Source organism: Ambystoma mexicanum, chromosome 13 (genome assembly GCF_040938575.1).
Source record: "Ambystoma mexicanum isolate Mex_15411 chromosome 13, UKY_AmexF1_1, whole genome shotgun sequence".
NCBI classification, from domain to species: domain Eukaryota; kingdom Metazoa; phylum Chordata; class Amphibia; order Caudata; family Ambystomatidae; genus Ambystoma; species Ambystoma mexicanum.
This window is the reverse complement of record NC_090938.1, coordinates 71,727,306-71,748,626: the sequence shown is the minus strand read 5'-3', so window position 1 is coordinate 71,748,626 and position 21,321 is coordinate 71,727,306. Positions and strand designations below refer to the sequence as shown.

The following is a 21,321-nucleotide window of genomic DNA, read 5'->3' as shown; positions in this document are numbered from 1 at the left end:
ACACATCCTTTGTGTTGAAGGTCAGGTCACGCAGTCTCAGGCACAGTACCGCTCAAAGTTATGTTGTCAAACTAGATTTGCCAGGTGATTTCATACAAAACACTATACTGTACTTTGAGTTCAAATCTGTAAAAAGCATCACTTGGAGAAGACATTTAAAAAAGACCAAAGTAGCAGTAGAAGTCGCCATTAGGAAAAGAAAAGATTTGCCCTCCTTAAAACAGCCCACATAGATTTCAAAGATAATATCTTACGGCAGTGGCCATTTCAAAGTAAAACACATTAATAAGATTTCTCCCCAGAAGTAACACTAACTGCATACACCCACTGATACATTATTCTTCAGTAGGATAGCCATGCAACTTCTCATTCTCCATTGACCTGTCTGAATTAACCTCAAATATGTAGTTGGAGGTACATTCTTGTATGCATTATTCTCATTTTAGTGCACAAATGGTAACTCTGTGGCCATGATTTGGAAATGTAATGTAGTTTTTATGCTCCTGGATTTAGTGTGCATCATTGGGACCAAAGCATACCTTTCCCTCAGGAGGGACTTGAGACTCATTTCAAACATATTTTGGGTACATATGTGATGTTTGACAAGCCTTTGGATTTCATTTGCACAGATCAATTGGATTTTTGGGTTGCGTGGAAGCCAGAAGTTTAAATTGATTTTTGATTGCACTTGTCTAACCATGGAGATGCCCATTAAATCCACTTCAGATGCGCGGGTGCTGGTTTCAATGAAGTCTGCCTCTTTTTGGGGTCCTTGTGCAGTGCTACAGCAGTACAACTCATCTGAAATGGACATGGATGAGTGATTGGCTAATCTGGTTTCTAAATTAGTGGATCAGTACCTGAAATGTTGTGACCTACCTCTACAATGATGGCTGAAAGAAGACCTTCTTGAAATGTGACTTCGCTACTGACCATCAGTGACTTATGGATAGCCTTGAGTCAACACATTTTTAATTTATGAATGGACTGGACCAACACTTTCTTGGTGTTTGACCCATGGATACTCCTCCGAAGCAGACAAACTCCTCCTTCGAGCCTTTTGCATTTAGAGGGAGACTGTTTACATCTCTTAGTACGTACGGGACACATAAATATTTACCCTGGTGGTTCCTTTTAATGCAAGTAGGGTACTATAGGACAGAAGGGAGCTTGGGGAATTAGTGATACATGAGCATAGCACTGGCGTAACATGGGTCCTGCCTTCACATCACTTTTGTAATTGCAAATTGACACTGAAGGCTCCCGATCTCCACTGGTATCCTCCGCTAGGGAAGAGCAGGCTACATGCAGCAGAAACTGAGGACAGCGAGTGTTGCTCGCAGGAGCTCCCACAAGGAACAGGCAGAGCTGAAAGAACCGAATCGAGAGGCCCGAAGGTGCAACTGCAGACCAGTGAGTATAAAAGAAGGGAACACTCATACCTCAGCGCTCCAGGGCTGGAAAGAGGCATATTGGAATACTGAACAAACTAAGAATCTTTCCAATTGGTATGGAAGATCAAATCCAGTTTTGTTGAGTACAAAACAAGCTGCAAATTGGTATAATGACTTTTGAGAATTCTACAAGCATTATTGAATAATGAACTAAATGAAAGGTGTGATGGGCCTATGTGAATACAGCACAAGATCAAAGCAAGTGATGAACACTTATGAGTAAAGTGAAAGCAAGTTGGTGGAGAAAGGTTAACACCACACAATGAGTTAATTAATTTTATTTAATACACATTTAGCCACTTGCTTTGTATAAACAAACAGAAAATTGCATACATATCATTACGTTCCGCAGCAGTCTCTTATATTGATAAACATCAACTAAGAACAGAATGAGTTGTGTGAAATCACGTTGTTGCAAAGTCCGTGTTGATCGATATATCTGAAGAATACAGAATCATAACAAAGTGGCAAGTGTTATCTGAAGTCCGTGTTGATCGATATATCTGAAGAATACAGAATCATAACAAAGTGGCAAGTGTTATCGGTTGCGTGACCTGTAATGGGTGGACCATGTGGCCCGACAACTGCGCCTCGACCGAGTGACCCCCCTACTTGAAGAGGCAAGGAAAGCACATGTGAAGAAGCTCACATTTTGCCACAGTTACTTGTGCATTCGAAATACAGAGAGGGAGAAAGCAACCTTTGAACTATTCATTAGCTGAATTGGATTTGTTTTGAAAGTGAAGAGACTTGAACTGATTGTTGTTTTGAAACCTGGAAGGGCTGACCTGTTGGAGGTGAAGGGGTGAGGGTGTAGGGGTGAGAGAACCCCATGACATTGTGAACTGTGTCGATCTTTTGGGGAAGGGAACCCTGAGGCTTTTTTTGAATTGTTCTGAACTTGGGGAAGGGAAGCTGAGCTTAAGCCAAGAGCTGAAGGAAGCCCAAACCCATATTTTTACCACTACTTCTTTTGATGCTGACATCCCTACACAAAATGTGCAAGCGTTTGTTTTAAAAACATATTGGTAGCCATTGATGTGCTTTAAAAAATGTAACCCTCTATAATTGATGATGAAGAAAGGAATGGAAAAGGCATTGTACATTAAAATGCAACCACGCAGATGGAATGTTAGAAACGATATACAATAACCGTATTTAGAATATTTACACTGTTTGGTCGGTAAAGTTGATGATTGGAAGAAAGGTTATTCTGCAGTTCCTGATCTCTGTGGAGAGGGAATTTGAGTGGGGAGGTTCAATTAATGGCTTTGAGGGTGTGAGAAGGAGAGTCTCAGGAGATATCGAGGTGGTTGGGCAAGTCTGTGGATAGATTTGAATATTAGAAGAAGTAATTTGAATAGTGAGTGAATCGCTTGTAGCCTTCAAGGATCGCAAAGGGTGCATGGGGCTAGACGGATATTAAAATTGGGGCGGGTGTAAGAACTGTGAGTGAGTTAAAGGAACAGTGGGTGGGCCAGGCAGAGACTGGAGCAGTAGTACAAATTGCTGAGAGCTAGAGTGGAGCTCAACTTTTTTGGTAAGAGTGGGCTAGGGGGGACATTTTACTGATTCGCAACTTGACTGCATGTGATCTAGAGGTATTGAAATTAATGGATTTCGAGATTGATGTAAACTGAGGAGCCCTAGTTTGCAAGCCCCAGGGGATTGGTTGACAGAATCGGGGGGGAAGAAGAGGAGGCAGAGAAAAGGAATGGGTATTTGGGCAAGGAGTTGAGCATCCACACTACAAGGATATTCAGTGATGAATGGCATAGGGGACAGTCCATGATGAGAGATGGTAAATGTAAATTCTAGAGTGGTAAGATTTACGTTTCTTGGACAAATAAATAAGGGAGGCCAAAGGCTGAGATGGGTTTGAGAGAGGTGGCACATAGTATGAAAAGAACCGTTTCAAGGACTGAATCTTTTGGGCCACTACTGAGAGGGGTTGGCACTGGTGGTGCCAGTACTCAAACAGCAGAAGAGAGGTCAGCCAGTAAAAGGTGATCGATGTGAGGTCACTGTCCCATAAGTGTAGATGGGATGTAGTAAGGAGGGGGAGTAGAATGGTTTTGATGAAGTGTTAGTTGAGGTGATCACCACCACACCTTCCGAACCTTTGGAGCAGTGAGAGTGGGGAGAGACAGCATCATGGTGGCTTGGATTTTTGGAATGAGCAATGGAAAGTAGTCTGATCCTTTTAGGCTGCACCTTGAATGTTGGCAAGATGCCAGAGATAGTGATGGGTTCAAGAGATGAGTAGGAGCAGGTGTTGGGTGCTGAATACCTCTTTGACTGTGATGTAATGGCTTGTTAGGAGGAGCACATGAAAGGTTGGCGGATCAGTGATGGGTGCCAGGTAGCTCAGGTTGTTGGCGGGTCAGAAAGGCAATGGATTATTATGAGTGATTTTTTTTAGAGTAAAGAAGGAAGCGGGAGGAGGAATATAGGGTACTGAGGGTGTATCGTATTTGGAAACTTTTTAAGCAGTGTTAGGTGAAGTAATCAACTTGGAGGTAGTGTGGCCGAAGGAGGCAAGCACAGACTTTGAAGGTCAAAGAATGTTGCAGAGGCAGGTGTTGAGGTTTGTGTAGTTTGTGGACTTGGTGGAATGGAGAAATTCCTTGCAAGTGGGAAGGCAGTAGTGTGATTTGCTTCAGCGGCACAGGGAAGTCCTCAATTATTTGTTGGCAAAAGAGATCCAACATTGATGGCGTGGGAGAGAACGAAGCTATGCGCGTGGTGCATGGAGTATTTAGATCTGAATTGAAGTAGTGTGGCCAGTTATATATTTTTGCCTAAGGGAGGGGGGGGCCTTTGGCATTGAGGGGACCTGACTTTGCTCGTGAGGGGAGGCCTAGAGTCCAAGTTGCATTTGGTTTGAAATACCGATGAGGTGGAATTCAGGGAAGAGCAGGGACAGTGACCATGAAGTGAAGGGCAGAGTAGTCTGGAGAGTGGAGATCAATGGTGGTGGGTGACCAATTTGGGCTGGTAAATACGCAGGAGCAGTTGCCAGAACTGTGTTCATTGGTCATGGCAGGGTGGAGTCCTATTGAGGTCTCTGATCATTCAGTTCAGGGAGTTATGCCTGGGGCTTTTCTAAGAAAATCCTAATGTTTGCAGTCGAGGTCCTGATAGAAGTGATTAGGAGTTCTAGGGAGCCACTAGATAAGGATTATAAGGGGGTTTGGTGCAAGGATGTGGCTGGGGATGTGTTAAGAGGAAGACCTTGCAAAATCTGAGGAGGGGTGTGGGGGCTGGGAGGCGGATGCTCTAGTATTTAAGAATTTCAAAACTTGCTTCCTTTTTTGAATAGACTGGTGGAGTATTCGTGGTAGGGCTGCTAAAGTTGAATTATTTGGGGAATCTTGTTTTTTGTAATGTCCCTCAAAGAGAGCCCATGAATGCATTAATCAAAGTGATCATTGCTGAGGAATTCCAGTGTCCTAGGGTGATTGACTGGGACGAAAGTGAATGTAAGAGCGGGTTGGGTGGAATAGTTGAAGTGCAAGCTATGAAGAGGTGCCTTTTTAGGCACCACAGTGCCATTTTTGAGGAGGTGGTAAGAATGGGGATGGGTGAGTGAATTGGTGAGAGCGAGCAGAGGCAGGATTGTGTTGCGTGGTGGTTAGACACTCCAGGTGATAAACAGGGCGAGGGTGCCGAGCATGAGAATGGGGGGTGATGTGGGCATGGAGTGCTCCTATTGGATGACGAACAGACTAAGCAGGCTGGTAGTGAGCAACAATGTTTTGTGCCAGGCCAGGGATGAGCAAAAATCTAAATAGATTAATATTAGTGTTCACTGTCGCCTGAGGAGAACCAAAAATGCAAAAAAGGTTTTGGTAGCAATTGGGTCAGTCACCGTAGATGGAGAGAGAAGTGCCTTGCCGAAACTAGAGCAGCTCTGTACTAACCAATTGCATCAAGTACTACCAGAATAATGGTCTATAGCAATTGAAGTCGGTTTTGTAGGGGTGAATCTGTGTTGGTAAAACCATTTTGGTTAGGCAGCCAGAAATTTAGAATGGATTATAAAATCCTTGTTGCGTATGGTAAAGGGCGGGAAAGATGCACAGTCCAGGGTTAAGGTGGCAGGAGTCATTGCTAGATCTCAAGAGATGAGACATGGCTTAGTCGGCCATGGTGAGTCAAAAACTAATCAAAATGCATCTTCAAGGGTTTCCAAACTTCCTCCTAAAGATTTGGTTGACCTGAGAGTTAAAAGCACTTACTGTAGATACTTTGCTGGGGAAGCTCTGTGAGGCAGCTTTCAGGGGATAAATCATCCATTGAAGACCTCCACCAACTACAGGATTGCCTTCCCCCTGCAAAGTCAAGGAAGAGTTAATGTAAGGGAACAATAAATAAACTACACTAGCCTTCTTTCAGGTGCTGGATAGGATTGCTGTCTGGGATTGTGGTGGAAATGAGTTCCCAGCCATTGATGCGCGACTGCAAAACCTTCACTAGCTCTGCTTTACCAGTCGCCATCTTGCCAACTGCTTAACTTATTTTGGCCGAAAGCAACCGTAAAGAACGAGTTACTGCTTTGGGTGACAGCATAGACTTTGTCAGCCGCTTCACCATGGACAGTTTGCAATGTAATAAAGTTTGCTCAACAAGTAGCAAATTTATGAACGTACTGTGTTGAACTAACAACCACCTTTCTCTTAGAAAGTCATGCAATACATTTGGTAGGTACCGTTGGACCGGATTCTATTACGCCTTCCTGCGTTCGTTGTCGTAATCCGCGACAGCTACCATTGGCCTTGTATGCAGCTTAATACGGTCAGTTCTTTAGAGGACTGCACCATTCAGGCCCTGTTAATCCATGACAATCTTGCTGCAGAAGTTGGGTCAGCATATTATAACTGAGATGCATGGATGGCAAAACTCTTTGAGCTAGTGGTCTAACTCCCTGTGCTAGAGCGAGCAACCATTTTAATTGGCATCACGAGGATAAAATATGCCTTAAAAACCTGTTTAATACTCTCCTTTTGTGGATGGTCCGCTCCCAATAAGTAATACTTTAATTTGCTGCTGAATTTTGATTTCATAACTCTGATCTCATGATCTTGCGTGTTCCTTACAGCAACCTACAACATTTGTTGAAGGATCACTTTCTTAAAGACTTGAACTGTGTATTTTATTGGTGTAAATCATTGGCTGCATCATCATCACCTGCACTCCACAGTTTCTGAGATTCTAAAAGCATTTAAGCTAGCGGGAGGAGTGTAATGCATGCAGATCCCATGCTTTTTATCACTCTTGTTGGCATGTCTCTGTATCTCGATCGTCTGGACCGCATTGCCCATCCAGAACATTTAACCATGCCGTCACCTAGTAGTGAAGTTTGTGCTTGCAACAAATTTCACAGGTATCTGTATACTATATATACCAATAGTGCGCAGGAACTGATTTAACCAGTGCAGACTGTCGCATGCCAAACACTCCCTTAGGATATAAGTAGGTGCTTCGGGATGATTAATGGACAGAGACTGCCAGACATGTGAGGCATAGCGGCAGGCAGGCCTGGGAGAGTATCCCAGCCCTTGGACCCCAGTGGCATTGGGGAGAGGTATGGACCAGTTAATACTTGGATTGCTGAAAGTCCTCCCACCAACCAGGTGTGCAGGCCTGTCCCAGGCTCTCCAAAGGAGAATGGTCCGGCAGGTAACCACACTGGTTGAAGAAACACTGGAGCACGCAGGCAGAGTAACTGCTATGCGATGAGCTTAACTTGTCTCAAGGCAGCAACAGTAAAGGGACTCGAGACCTTCTCTCCAACCTTGACTCTAACATTCCGTCTGTCCTCATCCTACTCGATCTCTCTTCTGCCTTCGACACGGTCAACCATACCATCCTGCTCAACATCTCTGTAATAACCTGGGTATCACTGATAAGGCCCTGGCCTGGCTGACCTCTTTTCTCTCGGATTGACCCTCCCAGGTCCAATTTGTGTCCTTCCTATCATCTATCTCTCTAGGGGTCTTACCTCTTGCCCTGGCTTTTCAACCAATACCTGGCAACTCTGGCCCACTGCATTGCCATCTTCTGCTCAAATTTTCAGTGCTATGCTGATGACACTCAACTCATTTTCAGGCTGCTCTCGGCCACCTCCTCTTCCTCTCTCATCTCTGATTGCCTAACTGCCATTCAAGATTGGTGTGCCACAAATGATCTTTGTCTCAATGTCAGCAAGACAGATCCTCCTCATCGGTACACCTTCACCATCCTTTCACCTCACTCTCTGGCACGGCCTCCCTTGGCCCTCCTCCTACCCCCACCTGCGAGGCTAAGAACCTCAGGGACATCTTTGACTCCACACTTTCCTTCTGCGCCCACACCTCTGATGTCTCTTAAAATGTCAAACTTCCTACTACTAAACCTCCTCAGAGGTACTCGGCCCTTCCTCTACTTCCCCCAGAAGCTCACGGTCTCCCAAGCTCAGGTTCTCTCTAGGTTGGTCTATTGAAATAGCCTCTTTCTAAATCTACCTGCCTCTACTCCCTGCCCTCTGCAACTATTCCAGAACAGGACTGCAAGACTTGTTCTTGGCCTCAAGCCCTGGGATCATATCTCTCCAGCTCTGAAATCGCCCCATTGGCTCCCAGTGGATGCAAGGATTAAATTCAAAACCCTGCATTGTCCACAAGGCTTTCTGGGGCCTGAGTCCAAAATGCCTTCAGCTACCCCTCTGCAAATACCTCCCCTTTTGAGCCCTTCGCTCCTCTACCTCTAGCTCTCTCAGGGTCAGCCATTTTTCAAAGAAACAAGCTGGTGGTAGATCTGTCTGCGGCTGTGGCCTCCCGCTGGAAAAGCCTCCCTGCCACTCTAAAACTCGAGGAGAACCATCTCTGGTTCCGGAAGCACCTCAAGACCTTCCTCTTTGCTCCTGCCTTCGCTCCCCCTCTCCCCTGCTGATTTGTTCTCTTGGCACTGTGCACTTGGCCACCCTCTGTCCTCCGGGCCCAGGTACCTGCTCACCCTACCACCCTTGTGCACTGCCTCCAGGCCAAACCTTGCACTGGGGTCTGTATCTGTATCTGTACCATACAGTCCCCCACCCTTTTTCTTCCTGCACTTATCAGACTTACACTGTCTGCTGCCTTAAACCCAGCAATTACCACTTGCTGGCTGCACTACCACTGTTTGTTGCCTCTATTATTTATTTTATTATTATTTATTCTTCCTCCTTTGCTCCGCACTTTCCCCCTCCCCCTCTCCCATACACTTATGCGTTATCAATGTCACAGGGCCTAGTAAGATGATTTATATTTTTTTAGTTCTACCCTGTTCCCTTCCCTTGTCGCGCTCTGAAACACTTGTGTGCAATATAAATAAAATATCAATTCAATTCAATGGAGGCAAAGCGCAGGAGGCTTAAGTCTCTCTGAATCATGGCAGGCTGATCAGATAAAAATGACATTGTGAGGTGAAGGGCTTGAGCATAAAGCTAGCTTTTGTAGGCTGCTGCATATAAGGTGGGCTTTATCTTTTTGTTGATAGCTGGGAGTATGCAAAGAAACTTAGAATGATCGATCACCTGTGGTACTTCCAGGGAGCACAGAGACCCATGGAGCACACGTTACTGTACATGTCTGTTTTACGTTTCTCAATATCCTACAGCGAGGAGATTAGCAACCACACAAGCTCCAAGGTTCACTGTCGGTTGTTTGAGCCGATCACCTTGTATTGTTTGTAGGTCACTAAATTAAATTTGCCAAAGTGTGGGCTTTATCAGTGTTCTAATGGACACCAACGTACTCATGCCACCTTAGAATACTATTTTACAAAAAACAAATCCTGCACAGATTAGTGTGGTAGCGAACCTCGCTGTTTATTTCATTGTTTGTTTTTTTTTTTTTTAAATAACGTATCTAATACCAAACTGGAGTTTGGCTACTAAGGGAGGATCCAGGATTCGAACCTCTGTTGCTCTGTGTGGTCTTGCTTCCAAGACCAGCACATTGCCCATGCTATCCTCCTTTCAGTATCCTCCCGTTACTGACAGTGAGCCACTTGGCTACTCAAGAGATCCCAAAACGAACAAAAAAGAAATTGCAATTGTTTTTTTTCCTTTCCCTATGTCGATGTTGGTTACATTTTTGTGAAGCAATTGTGGAAATTAGCTAAAATACTAGATATGATTTCTGTGTCATTAAGGCTTCTCAGTCCAGTCCTCAAGCCCCCGCCACAACAGGTTTTCACGAGAACCACAGACTATGAATCCATGCATTATATTGCTTGTACTTTTATACACTTTATATGGATTTTCGGAAAACACAGAGTGGCTTTCATTTTTGAATACTGCCCTTGTTAACCCATACTGTAAGATATGGCGTACTCAAACAAGGTCTAAAAAATTGTTTACTCTTCTGCTGTAACAAGACCGTGCTTGAGAAAGGACCTCTGTTTGCTATTTGGTATCCTGATTTTTCTACTTTCCTGACTTGAAGCAAGCCACCATTTCCCCTTTGAACGATTTCCCTCGGTAATTAGTTGCATTCTGAATAGCTGCATCGTTTCACCATGCTGTCATGTTTTCTTTACATATTAGAGCTGATCTCTCATCAAAAAGGACAGCTAGAAAAACAGCCTCCTTACGAGATGTACCTGTGCTTTGGTGAAGAATGGCCTGATGGGAAACCGAAAGAGCGGAAGCTTATTGTGGTTCAGGTAAAAGAATAATGATTCTCCGCGAAATGTAGGACAGACTCCGGTCTGAGCCAATTTCTGTGACAAATCTTCAGAAAAGATTTGCTTTAGGCATTGCCTTCTCTTGCACGAGTACTTGATGGAATTTGATTTAAAAAAAAATAAAAATAAAAAGCAGTTCCGTCTACAAAGGTTATTTTAGTTTAGCAAAGTGAAGGAGCTCTGCCGAAGGGAATATAGTAGAAAATGTAAACTAAAGGATAAGTTTTAAAATGATTACAATTCGTTTTGCAATTAGAAATTAATTCACTACACTGTAATTATCTGGCATCAACAAGGAAATAGCCACGTATCAACCAGTAATCTTTATAATTTTTTTAAATGTTTGAGGTTTTTCTTGAAAATACAAAATGACTCCTCCCGATCTTTTTGTAATTGTGTTTGTATAACAGACTGAAATTCACCTGTTTTTGTACCCCCTGTCCTGCCTCTTTCTGGATCCCACTCTTCTACTTGACACTGGCCATCTTCGGCTTGAATCCGATAGGGCGAAGTTCGGTAAATCCCTCAAGATGCATTTGTTTTAAATCCCCAAACTTTATGCTAATATTACTCGTTTTGGTGTTGGTTCAACGCAACTGCATTTGGATATTGCCAGAAACCCTTTTGTGAAATCCTTTAGCCATCAAATCTTTCATGTCGCTTCCACTTTACCTTTTCCAACAGATCATTCCTGTGGTGGCTCGAATGATGTACGAGATGTTCTCCGGAGACTTCACACGCTCCTTTGACAGTGGGAGCGTCCGACTCCAAATCTCCACTCCCGACATTAAGGATAATATAGTGGCGCATCTCAAGCAACTCTATCGCCTCCTTCAGAACCACCAGGGCCAGGAGAGCTGGCCCATGCAGGCCAACAGTATGCATCTCTCTCAGGCAATGCCAGCACAATGACCCGAGCAAGCAGGTGACTTGCAGTCTGCGGTTTTAGTGCCTTGGCTGTGCAGCAATCTGTGTCCGTCCCCAAAACTGATCTATCCCACTCCAATGTAGAGCATATTGCCCCCACTTCCAAAAGGGGTTTTCTTTCTGCAGATGTTCAAGCCCATGCTTAGCAACATAAAGTCTATACGTTTTTGCTTGCTTCTCTCTCCTCTGAGTAACTATTACAAATTTTGTTATTTCTGTTACTTTATTACTTTTTATCCAGAGATTAGGCTAGTGAAAAACCTCAGAAGGGCAATGACTCAGCTCAAGAGATCTGTGCACGATCTGAAGGGCAGATTTGGAACCATGCAGGATTGTCTAATTGTACCAAGGTTGATTTAGTGCTGTTTCTTTGGTTATTGTGAGATGCTTGTAAAACATTCTTGGCTTTAAGCATTGTACATAAAGTATTTAAGGATAACCTGGGGGTTTTCTTGCCTATAGATTAAACATTGTTCACTGCCCATGTGTTCAGGAATGCAGCATGGGGCCGTGTACGCTATTTGTTTCACCAGCTGACCAAAGCCATTAGTCTGTCTATTTAAAGCAATGTCAAAACAGGTTGGATAGATACACTTCTTAGTTTTTTCTGATAGGTTGCTCTAGAGTTTCGCAGTCTCTTGAGATGTGGTTACTACACCAACAACCTGTAGGTTATAGGGAACTGGGCATACTTGAGTAGGAATAGATAGTCACTGTGTCAAGATGTTTTATGATTGGACGTGCCCGGTAAAATCTCACCCAGGTTTTAACCTTGGCACACCCATAAGAGGTGCAAGCTGTGGGACTGATAGAATAGCACAACATTATAATGGTTTTTATTTGGTGTCATGGTGAAGCTGGAGCACAATAAGTGTTTGCTGGTCTAGGGTACTATTTGTGTGTAATAAATCATTAGTCTTTGTAGCACTTTATCTTCATTTTGGACTATTTTCTTGGACATGCCGTGTGTGTGTGTGGTGGGGTCTTGTTTATTCAGGCCCTGAGAATGGAAACTCTTCAAAGCACTATTTAAAAGAAGGGGATGCAGGACAGGGATTAGATCCAGTCCATTTTTTTTTTTTGTCAACAGCTATTTGAGTAATCTCGGAAAAGCTGGTACCCATGTTAGCTAGGTTAAAGAGTGCTTTTATTGTCCTGGTCCCTGATCTATAAAATGGCCTACGATAGAGCTATATTGTGGGGTGGATTCTGATTGGTTGATTTTGATGGCTTGTACTAGGGAGTTTTTGTTTTTTCATAGCTTCGTGGATTAGTCAAACTTTTGACAGGAACCCTTGCATTCTCAGGTGCGACGTGGGGTGTCCTCAAGGTGGTGGTGAGAGGTGATCTTTCTTCCCTACGGCCCATAGTGTTTTGCATGACTGGAAGATGGAGACTCTGGCTAGAGAGGGCGTTTGCATTATTGAAGCAGGAGTTTGACTTCTTGGGCAGCAGATCTGTTTCAGTAGCACAACGCCTACGCACAGCTCAGGGTTAGCTGTTCTCTTGTCACACAACTGGCTGAAATGTGGGCATGGTTTTGGAACGTATTGTGAAGAGCTCTCCTGCAAGCTGCTTGTATTCATAAGCCCATGTCTGATGTTAGAAAGAAGCTCAGCTGGTAACCTCTGGAATAGAAGCAAGTGTTCCGTTTTACACTAGCATATGGGCTGTCAATGGATAATCTTAATTAGTTATATCTTTCTCTGAATGGCAACCCCTCGTCAATTATTGCATGATGGATTTATCTGACAGATGGCCGTGTTTTTATGAAAAAAACATGATGCTTTCCTTTCAGAGTGCCATACTTCTATTCATGCGGTTTTAGCAAAAAAATCAATTCTCCAGAATTTAATTTTTAGTTCACCACGACCGATGTAGAATTACATTGACTATTTGCTCCTTGCGATGTTAGTACACCTGTATTCTTTTACTCTTGGTGGTAATCCATCATATGAATTCATCAATAGCTCAAACATGTAGGGGGCTAATGAAGCTTCATTTGCCTTCATCATTAACTCTTATCCTGTCCATGAACTGTTGTTGTGGCTGGGTTATAGAACAAGTCCCGTTTATGGATTGCCATATCCCTATGCAGCTTTACTGTAATAAATTCACTTTTCTTGCCTTAAAGACTGCCCAGTCGATTATATAGAGGGATAATGCATAGGATCAGGAAACGAAGGTACCCCACATGTTCCAATTCTCTTATGCCATGGATGTTTGCTTTTGGAAAATTGAGGCAGACCATTGTTTCTGCCTTTCTACTTGAGCCCAAAATGCCTACGTTTTACTGTTGGGACCTCTCCTCTAAGACCAACCAAAGGAAGCAATGACCTTTCCATAAATGTTTTAGCAGGAATAACCCTATAGCACAAGTTATATTTTGACAAAACAACAACAGATAATATGCACTGTTTTTAACAATGTACAAAAAAATATTGCCACTTAAAATGCACCTCAAACTTGTAAATATGCAGAAAAATAAAAATATTGAATGTCTATATTAAATTATGATTAGATTTAGAGTTAACCTACGATTTGTCATTTTTTAAAGAAAGTTATCTTTCGCATCTTGAGGAAGTCATGTTTATTTCAATTTTTGATTCTTATAAGAATTGGTATTTATTCACGTTGTGTTTTTAAGCATCCGTGTCAAAAGGAATCGGCAATTTCTATTTTAACTGCTGTTGGTTCAAAAACGTTTTTGATTTCTGTTTTTTGTAAATGGTAGGTCTGAATATTACTACAACAATATTATTGTATTTTGTTTGATTTTATAAAAATCTGCAACTTACTTTGCACAGTGGTCTTGTCGTTTATTAGGGTCTTAAAGATGCTCATTGGTTAAACTCAGTCTCTGGTCGTATTTGTATGCGAGAGACTGTCAAGTAAGTTGGTTCAACTACGATGAGTCTTTTTTTATTTTTATTTTTTTATTAGATGACTTTTATGGGATTGCATGTGTAAACTGTAAATCTGTGTCAAATCCCAGATTTGGTCTCAAAGACTTTTATTTCGCTGTCTTAGAACCTAAAAGTTCAAAGGGAGAGATGTTAAAAAATGTAAACCAAATTGGTTATTTCACACTTGATCCCAGCATTAACATTCCTAAATTATCTAGTAGAATCATACATGACTGATCCAAAAGCTGACAAAATAACCTTAGCGTAAAATAAGACTTTGGATTTGCTGCAAAAAAGTATTCAAAAGAAAAATGTCATGTATAGTTCCATAGAGCCGTAAAATAGATGACTTCTGCAAAATCTTAATTACACCTCCTTTTTTTGCAATACTATAAAATGACACCCACTATAGGAATGGTAAATAAATTATAAATGAACATGAAAAATAAATACAAAAATGTATACAATTTTTGTAATGGTGTCAAAATCCTAATAAAGATTAGACAAATTGATTTGAGAAGGCAAAATGGAAAAAACAAATACTGCACGACCGTTCTGAATGTTTTGCAGTGGGGTGACGTGCATTGTGCTGCTGCAGGAACAAAGATTGAGGCAGGATGAGGGAGATGGGGAGTGAAATGGGGGCAGGCCAATAAATGACGGCGGAGCAGTAAGAAACTGAGTCCAGGTGAGTGGTGTTTTTAGATGTTCAGTGAAAGCCAGATGGAGTAGCATGGGTGGGTCCTCGGTAGCTCTGGCTACAACAAAAAGGTGCTTCAAATTATAAGCATGTTTCTTCCATTGAATTAAAGAAGGCAAGCGCACTGTGCCCGGTCCACTAAGGGTTGCAGTCGAGCAAATGAGCTGATGTGCACAGATCTCTCAGATTTGCACCTGCTACCTTGTACCCGATGAACAATGACCAAATCTGGAGATGGCTGGAGCAACACTGAGATGCCGTTGAACCAATAGATTTGACTCTCATTTGCACGCCAGGCCTCTCACAGATGCCCCAGGCATCCTCATATATGCTTTAGTTTTAGACTTTGGACTCTAGCGCAAGTCATCGGGTTCATATCTCAATTACCGCCTCATCTGCTCCACCGCAAATCTTTGAGATTGGGCCATCTGTGTACAGTGCAGCCGTAGAGTAAATGCATGCCTTGTGCGCTTGATTGTACCCCTTTCTGCCTGTGGTTAAAGTGTACTTCTCATCTGCATCCTCACTAGGCCGGGTGGGTGGGGTTCTGCAAGACCTTTTGTCTGTCTTTGCATTTCTGCAGCCAAATGCAGCATGAACTGCAAGCGGAGGATACACCTTGGGCACCCATGTCTCTGGGAACGCTTTAGCGCCCATTTGGAGCACCTCTATCTGGGAGTACTGGTGTTCAGATAGCAAGTAAGGATTGGTTCCTGAAGCTGGGAGTACATTTCTTGGTCTTATGTGTAGGCACATTATGGAAACTGTCTTCTCACTCTAGAGGATATCTGGCTGGAAGTTGCCTGCAGCCAGTCGGTTCATCTCTTATGAGGGATTGAGTTTGTCTAAATCCAGTAGATTACACTTCACTCAAGAATGAAACATCTTTTCAGGAAATGCGTTTTACAGGAGATTGATGCAGTTCCTAATCTTTCATAAAGGCTATAATCATGCCGAATTTGAGTTACGTGGAAGAGTGTGGGAGACAGAATGAGGTAGTAGTTTCAATATGCTGACTTTTACAAGTAATTTGGAATGGAAGGAAGAGGAGGTTGCTTACAGAGGCACTTGATCCTTCAGGCTTTCACCCACCACACGTTCCCTGTAAAGGAATGCACCAATTATGATCTTAGCATTGAGAAAGTAAAATATTTTCATGCAAGATTCATAAAACCACAAAAGACCTGTACGCTCATCATACCTCCTTGCAAACCACAAAACAAATCGCCCCGCCCCCAACAACCGGCCACTACAATACTTGGCACGTCTGTCGCAGGTGCACTGCACACTGGAACACTATCGATACAGAGCCACCCTTGATAAATGCATATATGCATGGAAAAGTCGGCTCTTGCAGCCTCCACCAAGACTGCTAGTGTTTAGTTCTACTGCTTATAAAACAATCTGGCTGTGTACCATATCCATGAATAAAATGAAGTTTGTAATCCTTGACTGATCAACACAATTAACTTGTATTACTTGGTACAAATCACCCACCTGTCCTTTCTCTGCAATACAAAGACCTGGTTCACTAAGTTCACCACACCGGTTCTGCCACCGTGATGCATATCCTTCCACCGTAACAAAACTGCAAAGCCTGTCGGGTTATTGCACCCAGAAGCAAAGCATTGCACAAATATTAGTAACTATACATTTCCATCCTTTCAACATCTAAAACCCTAATGCATCATATATAAAAATAAAACAAAATTCGTACAATATTGGTAGCATACCGCCGTCCTCGGCTAATGGTTTATTCTAACAATGGATGTCAGAGTAGTTCATGAACCTGCAACCTTTGCCTCTCCAGATATTTGCGACCAACTCCCATCAGTCCTAGCAGCCAGTCAATGATCCAGGATCCAAGTTTGTAGTAAAAAAATATCTGGCTAGTTGCAGGTTGCAAACTCCTGATGAAGTTGCACGAAAATGGATAATTCGGAATCCAGCTAATGGACCTATGCAAGGTCTTCTGGAAAACATATTGAACATTGGCTTTACTCTCTGGGCGTAGAGGGTCATAGATTGAATTTGATATGTACAAATAAGATCAGACGAGGCAAACCACTGCCTCCTGACAATTCTGTTGTAGCCACCAACTTCTATAGAGCTACTTGCGCTACTTCACATTTTAACCAATAGATGGGTGAATTAACAGACAATCCTGAATGACATACCCATTACGGAAATCACTCTGTTATTGTTCTGGAAGACCTTCACTAATCTCCAGCAACATGGAGACGCTGGCATACTTGAAGAGAACATGTTCGTCCCCTTGGTACCAAAAATAATTACATGGGATCCTGAATAGTTAAATACGACCCGAATAGCCCAAATGATCAAGTTTCCTGCTGGAAGACCAGATCAAAATCTTTGAACCAGCCCTTGCAACCCTCAACCCTTTCCTATATACAGAATAGGTATTTACACTGTCTTTTTAAATAAAGTTTCATTTGATTTCATCATTACAATTTAGTTGCCTCTTCAGTACAAAGTAAGGTAGTTTGTGTCAATTTAACCAAAAATCAATCTAAAAATATATTTTATTGCAAGGTTAAATGATCTAAATTTGAAGCTCATGTCAATTTGTGATTTAGGAATAAAAGATGGAGGCAGCCCCTCTCTTCACTCTCTCCAACCCCCGCTCTGTCAACCCACTATTTCCCCTTCGTACTCCTCCCTTCACCCTTTTCTTTGAAATCTCTGTAGGCCAAGTATGCTTTCGTTCACCTTGTCCTCACCTAGTGCCCTTGGCTCTTTAATGCCAGCGGTGAATGCTATATATTTCAGTAACATAACCTAATGTTAATATGACTGTTCACCTCCTTGCCATGGGTTTGTCTTCAGAGCCAAATATCGCCTTCCATACCAGGCTATTGATGCCAACATTTTAGGTGAAATTATGAAGTGTAAAACTGTAATTGGCCTGACACTGTACTCTCACTTTAATACATTAAATTGTTAGATGAAATTGAAAAGATAATTTACTGCATGCTCCATTATCACACCATGTTAAACAACCATGTGCCAAGTTAACCGTTTTGGCTTTTGCAGCTGTTCAGTGCATTGACTGTTTATAGGCAGGAAGTTATAGCTCTAACTAAAAACCGACCCAGCTCAAAGGCTATTACTTGAGCTGTTAGACTTTGCTGGCTGAATGCTTCCAGCATGTCAAATTTGCAGCTGAGGCATGATGCCTGCATCTTAACTGGATTTATGGAGGTCCATACAATTCTGTTGATCTCTGTGCCATCCAGCATGGCATTATCAGTAATGTTAAAACTTGCCCACAGGCACCAGGGGCACATGGCCGAATAGGGTTTCCAACAGAAAGGCTTAATCCCTGTCAATCAGTTTACCACATGGCCAAAATATAGGACCTTAGTTGACCGTAAGAGTACGCGATCAAGTGTTGGGGGGGTGGGGAGGGGAGAATGTACTGCTTGATGATTGTCGTTTGTGGCAAGAGGAGAATTTGATGTTGCACCAGGACCCACCACCAGTGTACCAGGCATGACCGTACAAAGTCTTCATCACCATTCCTGCGAACCTATAGGTTATAACTGATCTAAGAACGATCAGAAAGCATGGATGCCATCTGATGCTTTCTGGCCAAGAAACATGTGACCAGAATTCACACCTTTGCATTTATCTCGGACAGCTGACACATTTGCTCCACTGCGTGCTTACCTTTAAGCTTAATAACAAAGCTCAAGTTCTGTGCGTACCTTGAACCCTCTGACCAAGTGAAGCCCTGGCAGCGGAATGAAGAAATACATCCTTCAGATCCACATGCAGACTTTAGGGGGTGTTGTTTCAGTAAAAGAGCAACGTTCTGATAGTTTGTATCACAGTTTCGGCGTGCAGCATTAAGCACCCTTACAAAACACTACCTGTGCTTTAAATCTGTTTGCACCAACCTGCACAACGCTCCCGGTGACAGGGCGGCAAAGAGCAAGCTCAAGCAAAAGAGACAGAGTGGGGCAAAGAAGAAACTACATATGCAGCAGCATAGGCCTTGGGGGACGAGAGATGGAGGGAGAGATATATACTTTTGACTGACTGTGCGACTGTAGTGGAGAAACCCGGAGTGAATGACTGATGGGTGCAAGACTAAAACTAGGATGAAGCAAAAGAGACTATGATCAGAGACTAGGGTGAGAGAAGGACAAAGGCAAGACTTGGGGCGAAAGATAAGTGACTAGGAAGAGGGTCTAGAAAGCAAGTTTGGGAATAGAATGAGAGACTGGGGCTAGGATGAGGTTATTTGATGAGGGAGGAGGGACTAGGTTGAGGGACGAAGTCGAGGCATTTGCATAGGATGATTAGGAGTGGATGGGAGACTGGTAGCAAGAACTGAGGGTGAGGATCATGAACCAAAATGAGAGGATGCATTATGATGAGCGATTAGGAGAGAATTAAGATATGGTAAGAATGGGGGGAGAAGATGAGTAAAACGAGATGAAGAGGAAGAACTAGAGACTAGGATGGGAGATTAGTTTTAGAAAACAGAATGAGATGAAGGCATATGGCAAGTTTGAGGGCATGTTTTTTTATGTCTAAAATGCAGGGGGAGACCCCCCAAAAAAGCCCCACACGTTCCCTCAACCAACCCTATATATATCCTTACCCATATATATATATAATTTTTACACGGGCCACGGTAGTGGCCTTGTAGTTATGGTTAAGTTGCTATCCCATAGGAAGAGCACTTTTTGGGCGGCTTAATCCACACCAAACTTTGCAAAAAAAGTATATGGCCCACTCTGAATTGCAAAGTTTGGTGAGGTTTGGTCCAGAGGGGGCAAAATTATAGGGGGGGGTCCCAACATTTCTTTTTTTCCCATAGACTGAATGGGGAAAAACTTTGCTCACGCCTACAGCCCAAACCGCTGGACGGATTTTCTCAAATTTGCAGCTGGGGCAGCGGCTTGGTCCCAAAAGTGTGCTTTTGTAAATTTGGTGAAAATCCATTCAGTTTTTTTTTTTGTTTTTTTAAACGACCAAAAAGTAGGTCACAAAAAATTAGTGATATCTATGTCCGCTCCGTGGACACACTTCCCTGTTCGCTCCGCGGACAGGACACCGATTGGTTAAACGGCTTGTGTCATGTCTGCGGACATGTGACGTGTTCGCTGATTGGATGATGAATAGCGTGAAGTGCATCAGATTTTTGGAAACTCCTGCCATCTTGGATTCGCGTACTTCACCGCGGTCCACGGACATCGCAGTAAAAATATATTAAACACAACATTGCACTTGTCAAACTTATCATATAATCTCTGGGGAGTTCAGGGGTAATGAGGATGGGATATGGCTGCAAGAAGCAAAAAAACAGGTGTTTTTTGCCACAAATACTTTGGATGCTCATGAACAGTTTTGAGAAGTTCGCGAACACCTCAGCATTACAGGGTTGGTGAAATGCAGTTCTTGGATGGCTTATAACTTTGGCGCCACTTAATGGAACTGGATGAAATTTTGCTTGTATATTTCTGAGCTGATTCTGAGTGAATATGCAATGTTTGGTGGGATTCTGTCAAGAGGGAGCAAAATATTGTAAAGGCTTATAAGTGTGGTGCCATTTGACAAATCTACACAAAGGTTTGCAAAAAGACTACAGGTCTAGATTTAGATGGTTTCGTAAAGTCTGAATGGTGTTTGTCAAGTGGGGGCTAGGTTATATGACAATAGTATGTGCATACATTTTACACTTTAGAAAAAATAAAACATGGGTGGATTTCCAGCAAACTTGCGTAAGGAGCATTGGCAAGGACCTACAAGCATGGTTTTGCAAATGTGCCAGTGTTTTATTATTTGACAAGTGTCATAATGTAGCTACAAAAAATAGCGGTATACTTTTAGTGACTGAGCGGTAGCCTGTGGCCATGGGCAGTGGCCAGATTGTCTGGGTCATGGAATAAGGTCATGATCCAGACAATCTGGCTACTGGCCATGACTACAAGGGACAAAACATAGGAGTAAAGTGGCCATGTCCACCTGGGACTGGCTTTGTGGTAAAGTTATTTGAAATTAGGATAGATCTGAAAGGGAAGAAAAATGTGCTCGTGGTAATATGGTCATAGGGTTCTCTTTTTGACTTCTGCAGGCTGCCATGGAAAGCGAAGAGGGGCCCTGTATGGAACCCTCGCCTTCCCTTTCCATGGTGGCCATCTTGGAAAAGGATTTTCTTTCCTACACCGGGACGCTGCAGGCTTCCCGGTGTAGGAAGAAAAATCCTCTTTTATAACACCTCGGGTGCTAATGGCCTTCATCCGCATTTCAGGGGCTGGAATGGGGGGGGGGGATAATGGTCCAGAGACCTCGTTATCCACCCTCGCTTCGCTTGGGCTGATAACTTGGGATGCTGGGCCGGTATCCACCGTTCCAGTCCCTGGAACGGAGGATGAACGCCACAATATTCCCATTAGTATAACACAAAATGCAAATGGAAATGTTGGAAAATCTTATTGAGTCTGTACTTTACTGAGAAATATAAAGTAGATGGAGTCTATACATGTTTTTTCAGTTCTGTTTTTTAACTGTGAAAGGTGGTTCCTAAAGGAATATGTCTTTTTGTTTTTGGATGTATTTTATTTGGCAGGAGATCTGAGAACAAAAGCTGGGG

General features: G+C 42.9%; 1 protein-coding gene across 1 annotated transcript in view; it reads left to right on the top strand.

Moving 5' to 3' along the window:
- The window catches only part of IRF6 (interferon regulatory factor 6), a 126,408-nt gene extending 112,521 nt beyond the window's left edge, over nucleotides 1-13,887 (top strand). The window contains exons 7-8 of the mRNA XM_069633292.1: nucleotides 10,024-10,142; nucleotides 10,848-13,887. Of these exons, the coding sequence (XP_069489393.1) occupies nucleotides 10,024-10,142; nucleotides 10,848-11,075 (347 nt within the window). The 3' untranslated portion in view covers nucleotides 11,076-13,887. The remainder of the gene's footprint in view (nucleotides 1-10,023; nucleotides 10,143-10,847) is intronic.
- The last annotated feature ends 7,434 nt before the right edge of the window (nucleotides 13,888-21,321 follow it).